The sequence below is a fragment of the Paralichthys olivaceus genome, chromosome 16 (assembly GCF_024713975.1).
Source record: "Paralichthys olivaceus isolate ysfri-2021 chromosome 16, ASM2471397v2, whole genome shotgun sequence".
NCBI lineage: Eukaryota > Metazoa > Chordata > Actinopteri > Pleuronectiformes > Paralichthyidae > Paralichthys > Paralichthys olivaceus.
The window spans coordinates 23,136,032-23,152,983 of NC_091108.1; the positions used below are offsets into that span (position 1 = coordinate 23,136,032).

General features: G+C 39.3%; 1 protein-coding gene across 1 annotated transcript; it reads right to left on the reverse strand.

Annotated features, from left to right (window-relative positions):
• Positions 1-111: 111 nt before the first annotated feature.
• fam151a (family with sequence similarity 151 member A) lies at positions 112-16,207 on the reverse strand. Its single transcript, XM_020110546.2, has 14 exons — positions 13,556-16,207; positions 13,002-13,075; positions 12,737-12,897; positions 11,374-11,523; positions 11,133-11,282; positions 9,208-9,370; positions 8,802-8,859; positions 8,136-8,225; positions 6,818-6,894; positions 6,440-6,576; positions 5,345-5,515; positions 5,042-5,148; positions 1,825-2,004; positions 112-629 (listed from the first exon to the last, which is right to left on the reverse strand). Exons 2-14 carry the CDS (start codon positions 13,067-13,069, stop codon positions 327-329), a joined length of 1,815 nt encoding a protein of 604 aa, XP_019966105.1. The 5' UTR covers positions 13,070-13,075; positions 13,556-16,207; the 3' UTR covers positions 112-326.
• Positions 16,208-16,952: the final 745 nt, after the last annotated feature.

The window sequence follows — 16,952 nt, forward strand, 5'->3', positions numbered from 1 at the left end:
TTTTTCATGACAGTTTAAACGGCTTAGTGCTTAGAGCAGTTGTCCTCTAATCAGAAATCTGGGTGCTCGATCCCAGTCCACTCTTGTCTGCATGCCTACAACTGTCCTTGGGCAAGATACTGAATCCTAAATTGCCCCATACTTAGAGAAAGTGCTACACATACTGTATGAATGTGTGTGTGCGCTGTGTTTGCAAAATGTTTTGTTTGTTTTTAAAGTTTTGGCATGAATTTAGCTCCAGCTAATAATGTGAGTTGGCTCCAAAGAATTCTAACATTATGAATGTTATGTATGCCTGTGCACTATAATGTCACATTCATCCTAAGTTAAGACTGGTCAGAGATCACATACAGGTTTGTGTTTGCTCTCCCCGTTTGCTGGGTCGTAAGTTCTTTCAAAGCTTCAGCATTGTTCTTTGTGTCCTTCTCCACTATGAGGTCACATCTGTTCATCATTCCCATGAGAGAGTGAAGCTCCTCCTTTCTGTTTGGCAGGTATGCTTTGTTCAAATACAGCCCCACCCTCTGAGACAAGTTTGCCACTGTTGATGGAATCTGAGGAGGCCAGTTCTGCATTTTTAGGACGATGGTGATGTATGGAAACAGCCTCTCTACTGTGGACACATACTTCTGAAAGACGGAGACAAGGTTTAAAGGGAGAAAAAAACACTATGTAAGGGATTGGAAGCATACAGAAAGTATCAATACTGTGTATAGAACCAAACTTTTCTCATAAAGTCATCTGTTATCAGTTTTCATCATCCACTTCGTACTCTGTATGTGTTTTTGCAAGATGGATTTCAAACCAAGTAGTTCATATTTTGTAGATCATTTTTAAATGCAAGCTATGCATGTTAATATATAAACTGATGATGGCAAACATTGGACATTTGTCCATAAAATAAGTATAAAACACCACACAACAGTGACCTTTCAACATAATATTAAATGTGGCAGCTTTGCTGCAGGAGATAGAGCGTCCACTAATCAGAGGGTTGGTGGTTTGAACCCTGTCTCTGAGCTTCCTTAAGAGAAAATACCTTTGTTTTTCCTTTGTATAAATAAAGTTTGTAACATCTGGGCTGGTGGAGAAGCCCACAAAAATGTACTGTAAAATACTGGGGACAGATATTACTTACATTACTGTGATGCTGATTTACTGATAAAGATTTGCTTATAGATTTTCAATATTAATTTTATGATGTCATTGGCCCTCAGATGCAGCCTATAAAGAATGCAGCCTTTGTTGCTAACCCAGATTTTTGTTATGTCTCATCAGTTATGTTAAGTTTATTCATGGCTATGTTGTTAGTACACCATGTTTGTGTTAGTTCATGTCTAGTCTTGTGTGTTTGGGAGCACTAGGTGTTAAGTTAAACTTCACTCATGTCTAGTCAAGTCGTGCACTTCCTGTTTTATTTTGGTACTCACCTTTCCCTCTCATTTCAGACCCTGACCCTTTGTGTGATTTCCCACCTTCGTGATCGTCTTCCCCGCCCCTGATTGGTTTCATCTGTTTCCTACTTCCTCTTGTATAAATAGTCTTCGTCTCCCTTTGTCCTGTGCCAGTTCGTCTTGTTCTGTGCCCACGATCAAGTGAGATATTTTGCCAAGCCAAGAGTAAGCCTCGTTCATGTTTTGTATTTCTTGATTCTCTCTTACTTTTGTTAGAGTTTTGTTACTTTGTTATCCTCTTCGAGAGCGCCTTTTGTTATACACCTTTTGTGATTGGAAATAAACCTCTTTTTGTTATATCCACGTCTTGTCTGAGTCGTGCATTTGAGTCCACCAGTTTTCGTGCCTGAGGTCATTACAAGGTAGGTACCTTTAAGTCATTGCTGCTCAGGATACCCTCCATGCTGATCCAAACAGGCCTGTAGAGCATGTCTCTGCTGTAAGCTGAATGCAGTAGTTTGAGAGAAGCCTCCAGAAGCTGCTGTGTTGGGATTTTTAGGTGAACACCCCAGGGTGCATCAGTGCTGTGCCCAAGCAGCTGCAGGACATTCTGCACACATTCACACACAGTAGGCCTCCTTTACCTAAATGTTAACATTAATACATCAGTGATCATTATGGAAATATAACATCTGCACAACTGTACTACTAAATTATACATTCAAATTCCACAAAGCCATACCACATCCCCCAGAAAACATCCACTGTGAATTTACTCAAACTCAAATCAGACAGCATGTGGATCAGTCACTGTACTGCATAAGTGTGTTGACTGCAGCTCTAAAATATTTGGACCTCCCTAACAAATACATAAACTACCACATTATAGAGTAAAGCATTCCTGCGCAAATGTAAAAAGCTTTTTTTACTCAGATGATAAATAAATTGGTTTCGGATGGATAGTTGAGGGGAAATTTGACATTTCCAGAATAGTAACCATGTTTTTCCAGATTGAACATCAAACCAGAATAATGGTGACAACGAGTGAACTTCATGGTGGTGTCTGAGTCAAGAATTGTGACATAAATTTACATAAAGACTTGGATGGTGTCAGTATGTTTGACCAGGACATGTCATTTGACCAAAACATAAAACAAGTCTCTAGGACAGCTTTCTTCCACCTGCGCAATATTGTGAAAATTAGAATCATCCTGTTTCAGAAGAATGCTAAGAAACTAGTCCACGCATTTGTTACCTCTAGACTAGATTACTGTAATTCTTTATTATCAGGATGTCACAGGAAGACTGTAAAAAGCCTCCAGTTGGTCCAAAATGCTGCAGCACAAGTGCTGACAGGAACTAGAAGGAGAGATCATATTACTCCTGTCTTAGCTTCTGACTCCCTGTAAAATTCAGAATAGAATTCAAGATCCTGCTCCTCACATTTAAAGCCCTTAATAATCAAGCCCCTTCATATATCAAAGAGCTGATAACACCATATTATCCAAATACATCACCTCGTTCCCAAAACACAAACTCTCTTGTGGTTCCAAGAGTCTGTAAGAGTAGAACAGGAGGTTGAGCATTCAGCTACCAGGCTCTTCTCCTGTGGAACCAGCTCCCACTCTGGGTTCAGGAGGCAGACACCATCTCTGCATTTAAAGTTAAAGTTAAAACGTTCCTTTTTGATAAAGCCTATAGTTAGTTCTGGGTCAGGTAAGCCCTGAACCACCCCTTAGTTATGCTGCTATAGGTCTAGACTGCTGGGGGAACTCCCATCATCCACTGCGCACTTCTCACCTTCTCTCTGTCTCTCTGCCCCCCCACATTTTTTTATTTTAGTATGTCACTAACTGAGTATTTTTTTTCTCCCATAGTCTCTCTCTCTCTCTCTGTACCTTTCTGTCTCTTTCTCTTTGTCTTTGTAGGTATCTCTGACTCCAGAGCTGCAGGATTCAGACAACAACAATTATTTTTATTATTACTATTATATGAATTGTTGCTGCTATCATTACTATCATTTTCAATCCAGAATTATCTCTCTTATTGTTTTCATTAAAACAAATAGTTTGTCAGAGCTGAAACCTGATGGTGCACAGCTGTACCTGTTCTCTCTCTCATCTATCTCCCCCTCCCCCCTTCCCCTTCTCTTCTCTCTCCTCTTTTCCACCCATCTCCCCTCTCCTAACCATTTTTCTCTGCCCACTCCAACCGCTCGAGGCAGATGGCTTCCCACATTGAGTCTGCCTCTACTCGAGATTTTCAGTTATTGAGGGAGTTTTTTCTCTTCACAGTCATCAAAGTGCTGCTTATTTTGAGAACTGTTGGGTTGTTCCATACATTTTAAATTCTCAACCTTCTATCCAAATCCAAATGAAATGTTTCAATCTATTCCATCCATCCATCACCTATAGTGCTTATCCTTTGAGGGTCTCAAGGGCCGAAGGTGGTGCTGAAGCCAATCCCAGCTGACATTGGGGAGAGGTGGGCCAGGGCACCAGCTTATCACAAGACTGACATAGAGACAAACAACCATTCACACTTGCATGAGCATATGTGGTCAATTTAGTCTCCAGTTAACCTTATTTGCATGTCTTTGGACTGTGGAAGGAAGCTGGAGTACCCACAGACATGGGAAACATGCAAAGTCCTATCAGAAAGGCCCTGATTGGCTGTCAGGTTCAAACCCAGAACCTTCTTGCCACAAAAGCAACAGTCCTAACCACTGCACATACCTGCTGCCGTTGTGTCAATTTAAACTACCTACTAATTCCACAAATGTATGTCTCTCTGTCTTTCTATCTGTCTGTATTTGGAATGCATATCTTGCAAACCATCCAACACAACAGCCTATACTTGGCATGTGAAGTCTTAGCGTTCCTGGGAAGTACGGTGTCAGATGTCATGTCAATACATGTGATACGTTCAAATTTAATAAAAACTGAATAAACAGGTGTGATGGCCTCTGGCCATTTGAGAGTCCTGGTTCTGTCCTGCCTGTGTTTTCTTTCAGAGGTACTGGTTGCCTGGCTCTTCCCTCCTCATTGAGAAATTGTCGTCAATTGGACATGTCTTCTTCTATTTCCTTAGATAATCTACAGCAATGGTAAAAAATTTGGTCAATCTGTGAGTCAAAATCACAGTGAGATCACTTAGATAATTTAACTGACAGACGCATAGGTGCTAATCTCCATCATGGTGAAAAACATTAATAGAATCAATTCCTGTTTGGCAATTTGTCTTCAAAGTAATAGCACAGTGTTTGTTTTGCTGCTGCAATGCTTAATATATCAATCTGAATAACAGAGTATTTATTGTGAAAAGTTGTGAACTTTTGAATATTGTAGATTGTGTTGATTGAACAGTCATCTGAAATATGCAATATATAAAAATATAACACCAGTTAAGTCAATCATGATTGTATAAAGGCTACACACGAACAGTAGTTTAGTAAATTCAGTGTCTTTTTATGAAAAACAATGACTTTAAAATCTTCTCTGCAGATAAACCAGGTAGGATGAACTAACTTAACTCTGCACCATAGACTGTTTATAAAAAGCTCTACACACAAAGTCCAGCATGCAAACAATAAAAAAGTCACAGTATATTGTAGAACTGTTGAGGAGGAGTCACTACAGTTTATTTACCTGCAGTGTGAGGGTCTCTGAACTCTTTCCAGAACTTTCCACCAGAGGCACTCCCAGTTGGCTGCTGTCAGAACTCACCTGAACCACCAACATTCCCCCAGTCCCATCTAGACACACACAACCAGACAGAAAAGGTGAACAGAATAACAGCGTCATCACTTTCACATTAATGTAAGTGTGGTTTAACAATAACAGTGCACGTGGGTTCAAACTTGTTTGACAGAGCCACTCTTTCAAATGATGATATTCTGATAACATATGTGTACGTAACAATTTTTCCAATTAGAAATCTAGACACTGTACCTGTGAGCTGAGCCATCAGGGAGGTCTGATCAGTGACAGTAAACCAGTGGACAGCCACGCTGCTGCACTGTGTGGCTTTGGACAGGAATTTGGTGTTTGAGTTGTGAGTTTGACAGAGGAAGTCCATCAGGTTTCCCCCGGGGTAGAATCTCCTCAGACTGCCCTGCTGACCTGTAAACACATTCAACACATCAGTAAGTAGTAGCAAACTTCTGATCAAAGAGTTCCAACCTTTATATTCTCACTCACTTTTCATAGCTGACTTTTTTCTGCATTCCTTTTTTTTCCAAATCTTGGCATTTATAAACAAATCTTTTCAATATTTATTTAATAATACTACATTTATTAATAATAATTATTCATTATTTTTCACATTTTTATCCAAACAAACCTGAGTCCCTTTTTACACTTTTTGCACATACACAAAATGTAAACACGACAAACAACGTAACTTATGTTTTATGAAATTGCAGATATAGTTCTGTCAAATCTGTTTTGATGTCTTCATGATGAATGAAGAACTTGTGATTTAAAATCCTGACCTGTGGTGGAGCAAGTTAAAGCTTGACCTGAGGGTAACACATAAGTAGTCAGGCCTACGTATGTTTAATTCGGTATGTATGGGGAAAGTTTTATTGATTAACAATTGTAACCCATTAAATGAAAATGTGTAGAATTTTGTGATATCTAGTGTTGAAACTGTATACCTCACCCTCCCCTTCCAAACATGAAGAAGAACCTGTGGTAGACTTCAGTTATCATAAAAACTCAAAAGATGTTTAGTTTGTCCAGTCTAATGACTAATGTAAAGAACAGCCTCTGTAGAGAGGGTCCTCTCGATGTAAATATACAGTATATATAAGTATTTAAATATAAAGGGCCTTTTCTGGGGTACAGAACACTACAATTCATACAATTTAGATAAAATGAACTAGTGAAAACATCAAGAGGATTATTCTACATTAAATTTTGATCCCTGTCATCTAAATCTTACACACTAGACCTTTAAGTATGTTGACAGACATTCTTCTCTGTTTCAGCTCTACATATCAAACTACATGTCCATTAAAAAGTGGGTGACTGCTCCTGTCTTACTTGCAGCTTGTTTAAATGCAGACAGTGTTGGTTCATATATATCATAGTAGACTCTGGCAGGGTGGGTGTTGTCGCGGATGAACAGCAGGTCGCTGACATTTGGATGGATTGAACCCTGCCACAAGGTCAGACTGAACCTAGAGACAAAGTCACAACACCAACAACACAAGCTCTGTGTCACAGAACTGTGGACTGTCAATGGCAACTGAACATTCATAATTTTCTATGCCCTACCATCCGTAAAAAAAAAATTGACTTCAGAGAGTTAGAAGAACAGCGTGGGACATTTCATGAACAAAGAGAAAATGTTTCTATATTTGAAAATTAAATCCCTTGATTGATTTCAGACAGGGGCATACTACAGATGGAAATTGTTACCGTGGTGACTGGCTGAGGAGCCAGCTGATGTGCTGCCAGCCACTGCGGACCAACAGTGCATGGACTGGGAATGTCACCTGAAGAGAAGTCAGAGAACTGTCACATACAATGAGCCATATAATAGTCAAGCATAGTTGATAGAAATACTTGAATAAGTATGGTAACTAAATATTGTACTGAAGTTTCTGTCTAAGTTAGCAAGCCCTGCAAGTAGCCACTACGTCTTTGTGGACATGCTCTCAGTGTCTGATCTGAAGGACTGATCAGGACGTCAGCAGCCTTTGATTCTTGATAATACTAGATAGAGTATTAATCCTTAATAAAGAATTCATGGTGACCAGAATTAGGGAGGTGCTGTAATACCAAGAGTCCTGTGACCAAAAAGTCTCCCAGGCTGGTATCGAGGTCAGGACAGGACGGAAGAGGCGAGCAACAGAGGCCGTAGATGTAGCTGAGTCACAGTTAAGGCACAAGAGTGCAGTGTCTCACAGAAGGGCTGGACTGGGTAGTAGCAAAACACCTCGCTATGACAAGGCACAGGGGAAAGACAGGAGGTCGCTGGTCCAGGATGAGGTGAGAGAGTCAGTCAAGGAGGAGCGAGCCAGCAGGATGGTTGGGATGTGGCAGCAGGGAGCCTAGACAAGATATGGGCTAGCGGTGGAGTGCAAAGTCTCATGGGCCAAGCTTTGGAAAGCCCAGCCCTATCGAATAAAATTCTTAATCCAGGCTGTTCATGACGTTCTACCAAGCCCATCCAACTTTTTCTGCTTGGGGAAGGTGGACCAGCTTACCCTCTGTGCCTGGAGCACATCCTCAGCTGCTGTTCGAATGCCCTGGGCTAGGGGAGATACTGCTGGCGCCATGACCAAGTCCTGAAGGCCATAGCAGACACTATCTGCAAGAGCCTCTGTGCAGTGAAGAAGACGGCTAAGAATTCTGAGTTAGTTGAAGAATGCCAAAGCAACAGGGGGAGAGTGAGGTGCGAGCCCATTGAAGTGGGATGCAGAGGGTTTGCAGGCCAGTCCCTCTGCAGGGCCTACAACATGCTGGGCATCACAGGAGCCGGTAGGCAAAGGGCCATCAAGGTGGCCACCAAGGCAGCAGAAGTTGCATCAAGGTGGCTGTGGAACAGGAGAGGAGAGCTATGGGTGGGGTAGCACTACCTGGACAGGGCTTTATCAACCCCGGCTGGGTCACCTGATTGATGAAAGATTCGAAACCTATTGACCCCAGGTCACTGGGTGTTTCTGACGATGTATCCAGGTGAATTACAAGGTGATGTATTTCACAAGATGACCCCATCTCTTTGCATCCTCACCTTTTGTGGGAAGTCTCTGATCAAATTATTCATATCCTCCACCATGGACCTTGTGTAGGTTTCAGTGAAAAGTGGTGGACCATAGGCTACCTGTCAGAAACAATGTATCATTAGTGTTAAATCACAACCATTAATGTTAATGATACAGAGAAGAGAAACCTTGCTACTCTTAGGTCCACACCCCAGTGATGCAAAAGATGTTAAGCTTGGGCCCTGAGTATGTGTGAACTTAAAGACCAAGTTGATGATGACATCAAACCAGTTTATCCTGTAAAGTTAATTTGTCACCTTTTGGCCTGAAAAAATTAGCCGACCAAAATATACAGAGTTCATTGATGAGGACCTACTTTTGCTCTTTGCTCTAAAAAATGTCATCTGACTTCTTTCTTTGCTCTCTTCAAAATTACTGCAACCACTTCAGGTTGCCTTTCAACAAAACATAACTACGAGTCAGAGTAAGCTGCACAGACAACTTATCATCTCTGTTTTACAGGACAGCATCTTGCCCAAGGACACTGTGGCATGAGCTGGGATTTGAGCTCCTGACCTGGTTGGAGGACAACTGTTCTACCCCCTCAGCCACAGCCAACATCAAAATCCTGTCTAAGTAGGTCTAATTAAATACACTGAATCCTAATCAGATTGTGAACATACAGATTGTGATACCTTCCATCCAGGAGACAAAGTCACATCTGAAAACTTCTCCTGAATCAACTGCAGAAATCTATAAAAGGACAGAAAGAAACAAGAGGTAAGAAGATTAATGAAACCACGATGCTTGTTTGGCCTGTATTTGCACACCATTCTCATTACTTTAGACTCCATAATACTTTTTATTCCCTGCAGCATTACAGTAGATGATTAATACTTCACTTTTAATAATTTACAATTAAGGGGGTGTTTCTTATTTGGCAATGTGGCAATAATAATAATACAAAGTTATGAATAGCACAGTCCTGATTATTATTATAAACAGGTTCAAAGCAGGCTAGGGGTTTCCTATTTATTAGTAGACTGTTAACCATCAAATTGAGGCAATTGTGCAAAAAAGAAAAACTAAATTCTTTCTTACCTTGTTCCATTAACTGGAGGCAGAAAGTCTGGTACATTGGGACCTTGGAGGATGTCTGCATTAATCCACACAGGCCGGTTTATTCCTTGGCTGTTGTTCTTTTGACAAAGCAGGTCTAATGACAAACCCACTGATTCCAGGGACTTAAAATCCAACTTCACGCCTGCAGAAACATTATAAACTTAAAAACTTTACTTTTTACAGTTTTCAGTTGTAAATTAAAACACAGAGAGGTGAAATGTATATAGTGTAGTACACCCAACAAATCTGAAATGTATCAGCCATAGATTATTAGGGCCTGAACACCGACAGTGCGAAGGTCGTATTGAAACTTAAGTGATTATTATTATTTTTAGGCAAGTGACTTGCCTTTTTGAGGGCTTAAACATACATTAAAACTCATGAAACTTTGCAGAAAATTCAAAAGTGTTGGACATTTACATATTCTGAAGTAATTTTAAATGGGTGTTGCAAAAAGCTGCACAGCGCCCCCTAAAGTGCAGCCCTGGCAGCACGATTGACCGATATGTAAAAAAATTGGTATGTTTTTTTTTCATTACGAAAAGAAACCTCTCTTGGATCGATATGCTAGACCAAAGAGGAAGTCGGTCATTTTGAATTAAGTAGCCATATTTGACCATTTACATGTGTTGTATTTGAAAGAACTCCTACATGGAGATTAAAAGTACCTTGATTTTTTAATGTGCGTCACACGGTCTGACCGTGGCATGGCAGCAAAGTTTGATGATTCGCCTCTGTGCATTGTCCAATCAGCTTCAAAACCTATTCACATGATCACAGTCCGGCCCCATATGTTAATATTGACTCATCATCACAGCGCCACCTGCTGGCTACAGGAAGGGACATGCTTTATACTTTGATGCACTGCTGCTGGCTGCTTTACAATATACAGCTCAAATGAGCTCAGACAAGCGATAAGAACATGGTCAGAATTGTGACATTTCCTCAAACTGTGTAAACATTGAAGTAAACATTGAGGTTCATCCTTCGTCAAAGGAGACAAAGTTGTCATATCTCCACTGTGCATTGTCCAATCGGCAGCAGAATTATGTCGCATATTCAAAGTCCAGGTCTGAAAAGCTCCATATGTCAATATTAACTCAGGGTCATAGTGCCACCTACTGATCAGCTTCAAAATTAAGTTGTTGTTACTCCACTGTGCATTGTTCAATCGTAACCATTTAAAACCTATGATCAGAGACACGGACTGAACAGCTCCATATGTCAAGACTAACTCAGGGTTATTGCGCCACCTACTGATTCGCCATGAAACAGGATTCGCTTTTTAACTCCACTCTGCCAATCGGTACCAAATTTAAACCTCTTATTAACTTCACGGCTTGTACAGCTCCATATGTCAATATTACCTCAGTGTCAAAGCGCCACCTACTGATCAGTATGAAAATGACACATGTTTTTTTTACTCCATTGTGCATTGTCCAATCGGCACCAAAATTCTGTCACATGATCAGAGTCCAGGCCTGAAGAGACATATTAGTCTGTATGTAGTAATGGTGATAGTAATGGTGATAGTAATGGTGATAGTAATGGTGATAGTAATAGCGCTACCTACTCGCAACAGGAAGAAAGACTTGTTTTACAACTTTAATTCAATTTACATAAAATTTGCACCTTGTGGTCTGCACTTGATGGAGTGGTTTGGCGTTGCATGACGGATGCAGGAAGTGAAGCATTTATCCTTTATGTGCAAAACACACGCAACACTGAGCCTTTTCCCCTGTCCCAGTCCTCCCTCCCCCACGGCAGCATCAGGCCCGCAAGTGCTTGGGCCTACACAGTGCTGCTTCGCAGCCCCAGATTAAATTATTTTTTATTCTAATCTCGAAGACAAACTGAATGACTGGTTCTGGTCTTCTGCAATCTTTGATGTCTGAGTCCACAACCTTTTTTTGAAGCCAACACCACATCCAGCCATTGGTCCAGTGTGTTATCACTATAGATCTCAGGGGGGTGGGCCATGATAGGGATTGGCTTTTCACTGGGTGTCCCATAACCATCCAGAGTGACGTCAGCCTCCAGGATCATGGCATCACCTTATGGTGAGATAAAATAAGAGATAAAACGGTACATTATTTTCAAATCATGTATTTCATGTTGTGTTAGTGTGTATGTGTGTGTGTTTACTTGCTAAAGCTTTGTTCATTTCCTCCTTTTTGTTGGCTCTGTGAAACCAGGTGGCCAATAGGCCGTCAGGTTTGCTAATTTCACCGGTCTGAACTAAAAAGTCCAGCATGTGTCCACCAGTAGAAAAGGATGGATGAAGAGCTGAGGAACCTGATTGGAAACACATATGTATGTGGACAGTTCATCATTTGGCTTTGAGTCATTCATAAAAATGAAATATATTTTCTACAAACAACATGGAAAGTAAATTTAATTTCATATGTACAATTTGATGTGCCGTGTAGTTTTTTGTTACTTTTGTTTTCTCAATTAAATTCTATTTGCATAGCGCCAAATCATAACATACATTATCTCAAAGTACTTTACATTTTGAGGTTGAGACTTTAAAATTATAGAGAAACCTTAATGTTCCCAATGAGCTGCACTTGGGGATTTTTGAGAGAAAAAACTAACCCTAACCCTCAATAACTGAAAGAAACCTCTAGCAGAACCAGACTCAATGTGGGCATCCATCTGCCTTGTCTTATCTCTCCCTAATTACCATGGTCCACACCAGCTCTTGTGTGTAATCCTGCGAACTTTGACTATTATAATAGAATTATGTTTTTTTAATGGGCTGGCACCCATCATGGAAAGTAAAGCTGCTGAACTCTATGCCAAGTTTATCATTCATATGATATCATCTCTATCAAACAACTTACTCAGACTCTGAGTAATATGAACATACAAATGGCAAGCTCTACCTGTTTGACCTACCTGTTTGTTGCACTGAAAGGCTCTTTGTGTTTTTTCAAGGATAGTCTCTCTAAATTAACTTTATGTACATAAAGAGGTAAAATCAATAGAAATTATTTGGTTCAATATTTATGAATGACTGTTTTGGGGATTTCTATATACAAAGTTACTGTAACTGAAGATTGCTAGACTAGTCCTAAATATCACACTAACTGCTTTTTGTTAAGTGTTTTTATAAAGCCATGAAAACAATTCACACTCAAAAGATTTCTCTCCTGATTTTACCTTTAACATACATGTACCAGATACTGACAGTGATAATGACTTGACTTGCATTAGTGCATAACATTGTGTCAACATCTACTCAACATGTGTTTGAAGTCATGCAGTAAACATTTTCCGAAATAATATTTGTACTTTAAAAACTGATAATGTGTTTTGAATGTATAGCTGTCAAATACATGTAGTGAGGTAAATTTGATTAGATTTTCCTGAGTTCAAAGCAGCATAGAAGGCAGTAACCAAGTTATGCTAGTTAAGTATCTCAAAATCGTACCTGAAAACAATATTTGAGTACTTCTGTATTTTCCACCTTATCATTTTTTATGTAATGTGTTTGAGAATGTACCTGACTCCTTAGTGAGCACCACAGCCGTGACCATAATGATAATTAGCAGGAAAAGTGCAACAGTCGCTGACACCATGATCATTTTTTTCTTTGTGATAAAGCCCAAGTATCGCTCCTGCTTTTCCATTGGTTCTGAGCCTTCATGGTTAGACTGCCGAATCCTGGAGGAAAATCAGTTCATAACAATGAGGAACAGCAAGTTTTAAATTGTGTAGCTTTGTAGGTGGCCTAATAGTTAAGAGTGCAGTGTTTGTTTGTCACCTACTTGTTTTGACTTTGCTCTGTGCCTCTGCCAGTCATATCCTGTCTCCAACTTTTGTCACCTTTTTCCATCCTCTCCTGCTTAGTTAACAAATGACAGAGACAATGGACAGGGTATTTCTTTCCTTGTCATTTATTTGAGCCTTATCTAAAGAGCAGAGATAACAAGGCACACATGCTCTCTTCAGTCTCTTCTCTTCCCCCTCAGCCTTGATTGATCTAATCGGAACTCCGGTCTAAGGTCAAGAGTGAGTAACAGTGTGTCCTATGTCCTGATGCCTTGAAAATAGCTTTTAAAAAACAAAAAATATTTTTTAAGGTTACAGTCTGTAACATTTTTACCCACTGCTCTTTTGTGAGAAACAAATTAATCATAATATAATGCAGTTATTCTCAACCAAGGGTCCCCCACAAGACAAAGGTTCTCAATGTAAATCTGAGGGATCACAAGATGAATAAAGGTCAATAAAGAAGAAACAATAAATATGTCTCAAGAGTCTACTGTATCTAATGTCTTTCCTATAAATTAGATATATCTGTTACTTTAGAATTGTTTACCTTCACAGGGTGTGTTGTGGTTAAAAATTAAGTTCCAATCGTGGTCCAAAAGTCCAAAAAATTCAGTCCAATAAAAGGCAGGAGAAGTCAACTTAAAAGCAGCAAAGTTTTATTGTCGACAAGAAAACCTGAGAGCATTCAGTAGCGAGCCGGAGCAGCATCAGAAAAACTCTGACTATCAGTCGTGTTGCTCCGTTTTATCTATCATTAAAGGCCACGCCTTTTACTAATCTAACTGGTCTATCATTACATCTATCAATCAGGGTCTGACCTCGTGATCTAATCTTATTGGTTAGGAGGAAAGTCTAACATTGCGACCTTCCCCCTGGAACGTCTCCAAGCATCAAGGTTACTTTAGTACGTTGGACTTAAGTTTACCCCTAGAAAACCTCCCAACACCTGGGTTGCTTTTTTGCCTTGGAGCAGGGACTCCTCTATGGAGGGCCCCCACCGTACCATGAGGAGTCTCTTTTTCTTGTCAAAGTTTTATTTACTCTTGACACCATTACATCTGTCCAAACCGTTTACTATTTTTACAAGATAGTTGTCTCTGATTTGATACCATAATATTTCATTTTGTCAGATTGCCCTTTTTTAAAAGATTAACATTCCTTCACACAAGTTATACATACACTACATACTGATTGTTACACATAGAGTATATTATTTGATTCGTCATTGCTGTGTTAAATTTGTTGGAATCATCAGTAATGATGTTTCTCCTTATACTTCAGCACACATTAGATTATAGTGCAGATTAAAGGTATATGGTGACATTCATATTGTGACATTGTATAGTGACCAGAAATTACACTACAGGTGAACCATGAATATGGTGAAATGCTTAGACAACATGTGATTGATTATAGGCGGTCAAACATTTTTGTGATTCAATTCAATTTTATTTTATTTGTATAGTGCCAAATCATAATAAACATTAACCCAAGGCACTTTACCTAGAAGATCAAGACCTCAAAATCTTATTTAATATAGAGAAACCCAACAGTTTCCAAAAAACAGTCTAGTGGCGTTCCATTAATCCCTACATGTTGTTCCAGTCTCTGTAACAGGATCTTATGATCTATGGTGTCAAATGCTGCACTAAGATCCAACAGGACGACTATAGAGACAAGTCCATCATCTGATGCCTTAAAAAGGTCATTTGTGACTTTCAATAGTACTGTTTTTGTGCTGTGATGGATTCTAAATCCTGACTGAAATTTTTCCAGCAAACCGTTACTATCTAAGTAATCACACAGCTGGTTAGCAACAGCTTTTTCTAGGATTTTAGAAATGAGCGGCAGGTTTGATATGGGTCTATAATTAGCTAAAATCTCTGGATCAAGAGTGGGCTTTTCAAGAAGAGGTTTAATAACAGCTACCTTAAAAATGTGTGGTATGTAGCCAGTTAACAAAGACATATTAATCTGATTTAATATGGAACTGTCAATTAGGGGGATAACTTCCTTTAATAGTCCAGTTGAGACAGAGTCTAATTGACAAGTTGTTGGTTTAGATGATGAAACTAATAAGGTCAGTTCAGGAAGATCAATAAAAGAAAATTGGTTCAAATATAAATCTGGTTCTACAGGTGTTTCTATGGTTTCAGGACAGGACAATGTATCTGTGCTATTCATGGGGAGGAGGTGGTGGATTTTATCCCTGATGGGGATATATATAATTGTATTTGTAAAGAAGCTCATGAAATCATTGCTTCTCAGAGTTAGAGGAATAGACGGGTCAGTAGAGGTGTGACTTTCTGTCAGCCTGGCAACAGTGCTGACGAGGAACCTGGTGTTGTTCTTATTTTCTTCTGTTAGTAATGAATAATAAGAGGTTCTGGCATTTCTGAGTGCTTTCTTGTAATTTATCAGACTATCCTTCCAGGCTAGGTGAAAGTCATATTGACTGGTTGAACGCCACTTCCTCTCTAGTTTCCCTGATGTTTGTTTTAAGAAAATTAAACCATGGAGCTAATCTCCTCTGATTTACTTTCTTCTTTTTTAGTTGGGTGACAGTATCAAGGCTTGTTTTTAATGAGGCTGATATACTATTAACAAAGTTATCAACTAGTGTGGGAGTAAAGTTTTGATAACTTTCCTATATTGTACTGATACATAGCTGTAAGGTGTAGAAGGAAGCAGTTTTTTACATGTGTTCACAGTTTTATCAGATAAACACAGACTATAATAGAATGTCTGTCCAGAATCAGTGTAGTCAATAATTCTAAATGTAACTAAAAAATAGTCATACAGAATAGGGTTTTGGGGAAATATTATTACATCAGGTGATGTTCAAGGATACAGTTTTGGTCTATCCAAGGCAAAAGGCTTTGTTGCAATCACTCAGTTTTAAATAACTGGTGTCATCACAGATTTTTCTGTGAAGTATTTATCCACACAATTATTCTGTAAAATTTCTAATCCTGCTCACCCATCACAGCGCACAACAGCTGTGATTAGATTTGGCCTGCCATCACATTTACAATTTTCAAATTAAAAACAACTACAAGGCTGGGAATTGAAGTGGGGACAAAGCCCTCACTGGAGATAATATGTGTCTTAACCACAGGCCACCATGATGCCCTTGGAACAGTAAAAAAAAGAGTTCTTATAAAATATGGAGGCAGTGAAGTGTAAGTACTTTACTGACTGATGTGTTTGCATACAAAGGCTGACTGAAGATAGGGAGACAGACCAAGAGAGATTTTATCTTCAACCCACACACTTATGAAGTAGATAGATCACTTATTATCACTTATATTGACTGAACAATTATTTACCCCCCATTTATGCTTGTCACATTATGTCATAAACTTTGTTTTCTCACTCTCTCTCTCTTTAATAATAATAAATATATATATAATATATATTATATAATTAACAATTATAATAGTGTATTATCAGAATTATTGTTCCAATGATCTGCCTCTACATTATTACTATTTTTATTTTTATTTCATTTTTAAATTAACATTGCATCTCTGAGTATAACTTCTAATATTGTCACTATAACAACTAGTCTAAAAGTGCTTTAATACAACGGTTACACAACTGGTTCTGTTCTCTCTCAACCATTTGAAGTGCCTCGGGATGGTTATGTTCTGGTGCCGACACTGTCAGGGGCGTGTCATCTAACCTTTCTAACCTAACTAACCAATCATCACTCTTCATGCTGAAATCTAACTAATCAGAGGTAGGAAAGGGGAGGGTGTTCACCCACCTCGGGTAGGGAAAAAAAATTGGCATCGACAGTGTTGCATGGCGTCATGTTGCTATGGCAACGTTGTGGGGCAGATATTCAACAGTACAACAACGAGGAGAAACAGCAAGCTCAAATCGTGGCAGTGGCAGTTCGTAGAGGCATTTCTGGTGGCAACAGAAACTGCCACTGATTT

Coding starts and splice junctions, on each gene's coding strand:
- fam151a (XM_020110546.2), bottom strand. CDS start 13,069: ATGGAAAAAGGTGACAAAAGTTGGAGACAGGATATGACTGGCAGAGGC. Junction 11,283..11,373: donor AATGAACAAAGCTTTAGCAA/GTAAACACACAC, acceptor TCTCACCATAAG/GTGATGCCATGATCCTGGAG. Junction 6,895..8,135: donor TCAGAGACTTCCCACAAAAG/GTGAGGATGCAA, acceptor ACTTCTCTTCAG/GTGACATTCCCAGTCCATGC.